Genomic DNA, 5,860 nt, shown 5'->3' with positions numbered 1-5,860 from the left:
CTATATAAGAAAAATTGCGTTGAAGCTGAATCTCATCGAATTTCATAACTACTGGTAATTTTTCTCTGAAACTCTTCTTCAAAGTTGATACATGAAACACATTGTGTATTCCCTGCATCTCTATTGGCAAGTTCAATCTGTAAGCAACTGGCCCAACTCTTTCGACTATTTCGTAGGGTCCTACGTATCGGGGGTTTAACTTTCCCTTTTTGCGAAACGTACGACTCCTTTCATGGGCGATACTTTGAGGTATACCCAATTTCCAACTGCAAACTCCAAATTCCTACGTCGATTATCGGCACAACTCTTCTGCCTGTTTTGAGCTACTTTCATTCTTTCCTGGATCACAGTTACTTGTCTCTATACTTCTTGTGGGTATTCGGATCCTCGCATTTTCCTTTCACCCACTTCATCCCAATACAACGGGGATCTGCTTTTCCTTCCATACAAAGCCTCGTAAGGTGCCATCTGAATGGTAGCTTGAAAACTATTATTCTAGGCGAATTCCACCAAAGGTAGGTGACTTTCCCAATCACCACTTAGCTCCATAACACATGCTCGCAGCATATCTTCTAAGGTCTGAGTTGTACATTCCATTTTTTCGTTCGTCTGAGGATGATAAGCACTGCTAAAGTTCAATCGAGTGCCTAACATCTTTTGCAAACTCTGCCAAAATAACGAAGTAAAACGGGTATCTCGGTCCAATACTATAGTCTTAGGTACTCCGTGCAACTGCACAATTTCCTTAACATAAAGTCGAGATAATTTCTCAGTTGAATCTGTTTTAGCTACGAGAAGAAAATGTGCCCTCTTAGTCAATCGATCGACTATAACCCATATCGAGTTCTTTCCTGAAGACGTCCTTGGCAAACCAATTACAAAGTCCATAGACACATTATCCTATTTCCACTCTGGGATAGGTAATGACTGTAATTCACCTGCTGGTCTCTGATGTTCAGCTTTCACCATTTGGCAAATGGAGCTTTTTGCCACAAACTCTGCAACATCCTTCTTAATTCCATCCCACCAAAACTGGCCTTTTAAATCTCGATACATCTTTGTACTGCCAGGGTGCGCTATGTAAAGGGTGCAATGAGCCTACCTTAGTAACCTTTCCTTAAGTTCAACGAGGTTAGGAATTACTTTCATCTCCTTATAAAAGAGCATCTCATTCCTTCCAATAGAGAAATGTTGCGGCCCTTTTGATTTCAGAACCTTCTGTAGAAGCTTCTCTAGTTTCTCGTCTTTGTGCTGTCCTTCCAGGATTTCTTCTTCAGTAACAGATATAAACTCTTTTACTATTGCATACATGACATCTTGCACCGGTTTTCCAATCATTAGGTTCCTCAATCTTGCTAAAATCAATGGTAAGTCTGTCTAAGCCTTGCGACTAAGTGCATCAGCAACAACGTTAGCCTTACCAGGGTGATATTTAATCTCGCACTGATAATCACTAATGGTCTCCACACATCTTCGCTACCTCATATTCAAGTTTTTCTAACAAAACAGATACTTTAGACTTTTGTGATCCGTGTACACTTCGCATTTCTCCCCATACAAATAGTGCCTCCAAATTGTTAGTGCAAAAACTACCGCTGCTAATTCCAAGTCATGGGTAGGATAATTTTGTTCATGGTCTTTGAGCTGTCACGAAGCATATGTGATGACCCTTCCTTCCTGCATTAGAACGCATCCCAATCCCATCTTAGAGGCATCACTGTAGACTACGTAAGACTTATGAGGTTCTGGTAATGCCAACACTGGGGCCGAAGTCAACCTCTTCTTCAATTCTTGGAACTCTTCTTGCACTGGGCTTTCCATACATATCTAACATTCTTTCTTACCAATGCGGTTAAAGGGCTAGAAAGTTTGGAAAATCCTTGCACAAACCTTCAGTAATATCCTGCCAAAACAAGGAAACTACGTACTTCATGAGCATTAGTTGGCCTTTGCCATTCCATTACAGCATCAATCTTAGCATGATCCACTACCACTCCTTTGCTAGAAATGACATGTCTCAAAAATTTCACTTCACGAAGCCAGAACTCACACTTACTAAGTTTGGCATGCAACTGATGTTCCTGCAATGTTTCCAGTACAATCCTCAAGTGCTTCTTATGCTTTTCCTCATCATGAGAGTAAATCAATATGTCGTCTAAGAATATCACTACAAAACTATCTAAATATTGCGAGAAAATCAGATTCATCAATTCCATAAATGCGGCAGGAGCATTCGTCAGCCCAAAATGCATGACTAGAAACTCGAAGTGTCCATAACGAGTTCGAAAAGCAGTCTTAGACGATATCCGGATCGTAGATCAATCTTCGAGAAAATTGCAGCTCCTTGCAATTGATCCAATAGATCGTCTATCCTTGGCAAGGGATATTTATTCTTAACAGTCACTTTATTCAAATCCCTATAGCCGATGAACATCTAAAGAGTCTCATCCTTCTTCTTAACGAACAAGACTGGTGCTCCCCATGGCGATGTGCTAGGTCGAATAAAATCCTTTGCTAAAATCTCTTCTATTTGCACTTTAAGCTCTATTAATTCTGATGGGGCCATCCAATAGGGTGCGTTATGCACAGGGACTATGGCCAGTTCAAGCTCAATTACAAATTTCATCTCTCGGTCTAGAGGTAATCTGAGTAGTTCATCGACGAAAACCTGAGGAAAATCCTCAATCACAGGGATTCCTTGGATTCCTTCAGGTCCTTCCTTTACGTCCCTTATCATCACTAGATAGACATTATCCCCGTTCACCAAACTCTTCTTAACTTGTTCGACCGTTACCATAAACAAATCAAGCCGAACAAACTCACCCATATAGCAAATCCTTTCACATGCAAGTAAGTTAAACATACCTCCTGCCTTCGACAATCTATCTGGGCATAATGCCTAGACAACCAGTCCATTCCTAAGATTAGATAGAATTCCATCATGTGAAAAACAATCAGATCCACGGTCAAGACCAAGTTCACGATTTCCAACGAGCAATTTGTAACTATACTCATACAACCGATTACCTTCCCGGCTGGAATAGCTACTAAAACCTTCCGAGACATTGGCTCAGCCTTGAGCTCGCATCGTCGTACGCATCTATTACAGATAAAAGACCTCGACGCTCCAGAATCAAACAAAGCACATACCATGTACTGCTTCAATCTAACTTTACCTAAGGAGGTAACTATGATCACTCAAGATTTCCCAAACACAAGCTATCTACAATTAAGGCAAAGTTGGAAATGTTACCAGTAATCACTCCCGCGTTTGCTGTCTCATCAGCTTCTAGATCTACTTCTCCTAGCATAATAGCACAAACCTTGGCCTTTGCTGCAGTCTTGGGTTTAGCTTTTGGCGTCGACACTCCTCCAAGTGTAATCTGCGGACAATCTTGGATCATATGGCCGGTTGGACGACATTTAAAACATGCTTCTGAGACCCTTCGACATTCTCCACTGTGCCTTTTCCCGCATTGGAGACAAGGTGGTGGAGTAATGGGTGCTGCCTTCCCAACTACCACGCCTTTTCCCTTGCTTGGGGTTACCGGGGCCTTCCACTTCCCCGTATTACTTCCTGACGAGTAAGGAAATCCCATTTTCCTATTCACTTGAGCCTGTGCGATTAGTCTTTGTTGCTCTGCCTCTGCTACCGAAGCCACATTGACCAATTCTTGGAAATTTCCTATCTGTAGACATGCTACTTGGTTTCCAATATGAGGTTGCAAGCCGTCCTGGAACTTCCTTGCTTTCATCTTCTCGGTACTAATCAGATGAGGTGTAAACCTTCCCATTTCCATGAAACGAGTGGCGTACTGATTGACCGTCATATTCCCCTGAGTCAAACTTGCAAATTCTAAAGTTTTCTACTGCTTAGCCGTCTCTGGAATGAAATGGTTGTCAAATTCTGTCTTGAATCGTTCCCAAGTAAGTGCAGTCAGACTTCCCCAACTCTTGGGCCAAAAGCTGTTGTTTGGTTCGCCACCAAATTCCAGCTTCTCCTTGAAGCATATGTCCAGCGTACTAGACCTTCTGCTCCTCAGTACATCCACTAATTTCGAAAGTTCTTTCTAAATCCATAAGCCACTTGTTAGCCTTCAAAGGTCCTTACGTTCCAATGAAATTCGAGTATCTATACACCAAGAACTTCTCGTAAGTGCATCCTTGTTCTCCTCTAGGCGGTACTTGTCTGGCATTCTGTCCTTGTTCCGCCTGAGTACGCACCACTTCAGCTATAGCATGTCCCCTTTCCATTGGAGGATTCCCAGTCTCTTGATCCCTGCCTCTCGAAGATGTATTCTCATGCCGGTTTCGGAACATAATTTCCTTCTTCCTGAAAATGCACAAAACCAGCGTAGTCAGTCCCTTCCTCAAGGAGAATATCCTTTGTTCTCTTGAAATGGCAATCTTACGGCGTAGATCCTTCTTCCTCCACATTCAAGCCTAAAGCTATAAGATCCAAGCCGAAGACTACAGATCTAAAGCCAAGTTAAAGGTACCATGTATTCCTAGGACAACGTGTTCATTTACCCAGAGAAGTAATTGCTCTGATACTATGCTCTGTGGCGCCCCCATCCCCCGCTTGGGATTGGACGGTGACTAAGATGCCGGGACATGTAACACAAGGTTACACACCTCTCTACATGAAAGGTAATATGCTATGCACCTAAGTACACTAGCAATATGCAATAACGATGCAGCGGAAAAATTTAATAAAAGTCGGATAACTAAGCAACGAGATAAGCAATTGCAAAGCACATTATACCATAAACAAATATCATAAACCAAAATATTGTCCCAAAACATAAACATAGGCCTTAAAGGCAAAATATCTCAATAAGCATGAAGCATAATTTTAAAGTTCCCAAAACACGGGATTCCCACAAAAGAAACATAAGTCCACAAAAGATGGCCATAAATGTTGTTGCCTTCTCTCTTTTCTTTTCTTTTTTTTTCTTCTTTCCACAAAACACATATACTCCCGTATTCTTCAAGAAAACTAGGGCTTCACGCGCTTCTCTAAAGTCTTGTCCTTATCTCAGTTGTTATGCCGCTTAAACTCAGCAATGAATTCAAGTATACCCTGATCTCTTGATCGATGGCCTCGAGTCGCTCCCAGAGGGAAGACTCAGGCCGATCCATGGCCATTTTAGGCACAATCCTCTCTAGAGGAGGAGGTGCCATTCTCTTTATCTTGGTCATCGTCGCCTCTTACTAAACCTGTTACAACTTCTACCATTCTGGTTGGGGAATCGTAGTGGAAACAACCACAATAAGATTTCGAGAAATCTCAACAAGTAATCACATAACATACCATAGTTAATACAAGCATACAAAAAGTACATCATGATATGCGTGCATGGACATTTACTTGACTTATGCCTTAACCAAAACTTGACTTATGCACTTAACAAGAACTGAACTTATGCACTTGACCATTTACGAAAGATTTGTAACAGAGACTTAAACTTTTCATAAAAACTTCTTAACTTTATTATTCACGTGATCTTATTCAGAACTTGTCTAATCAGAACATATCACAAGCTTTTCATCGAGTGATCCTTATCATATGAGCTCTTATACATGTTCAGATGGTGGACACAACACGACTCTCCTCCTTGCATCGCATGTTCCTGCTAGTTACCGCACCATCAATAGTTCGTACACCGTGATGAATACGTCATAAACAACGAATCATATTAACTCGACCTTACTTTGTTGGGTTACATGCCTTATGCACCCACTAGCATTAGGTACTTTCTCGCTCTGACATTCTTTAAAAAGAATCCATTCGAGGCTCGTCGACTATTCTTCGTCGACCCAGGGGTTACTACTCCATTCTTAAGCACTCCAAAATGGA

At 41.6% G+C, this 5,860-nt stretch overlaps 1 protein-coding gene across 1 annotated transcript; it reads right to left on the bottom strand.

The window, feature by feature from the left end:
- Positions 1-2,434: 2,434 nt before the first annotated feature.
- LOC118348008 lies at positions 2,435-3,153 on the bottom strand. Its single transcript, XM_035688733.1, has 2 exons — positions 3,028-3,153; positions 2,435-2,899 (listed from the first exon to the last, which is right to left on the bottom strand). The coding sequence occupies exons 1-2, from the start codon at positions 3,151-3,153 to the stop codon at positions 2,435-2,437; spliced, it is 591 nt and encodes a 196-aa protein (XP_035544626.1).
- Between the last annotated feature and the right edge of the window lie 2,707 nt (positions 3,154-5,860).

Source organism: Juglans regia, chromosome 3, assembly GCF_001411555.2.
Source record: "Juglans regia cultivar Chandler chromosome 3, Walnut 2.0, whole genome shotgun sequence".
Lineage (NCBI taxonomy): Eukaryota > Viridiplantae > Streptophyta > Magnoliopsida > Fagales > Juglandaceae > Juglans > Juglans regia.
Note: the sequence above shows the minus strand (reverse complement) of the source record. Positions and strands in the feature narration are given on the sequence as shown.

Coding starts and splice junctions, on each gene's coding strand:
- LOC118348008 (XM_035688733.1), bottom strand. CDS start 3,153: ATGGTATGTGCTTTGTTTGATTCTGGAGCGTCGAGGTCTTTTATCTGT. Junction 2,900..3,027: donor TAGCTATTCCAGCCGGGAAG/GTAATCGGTTGT, acceptor CTGGTTGTCTAG/GCATTATGCCCAGATAGATT.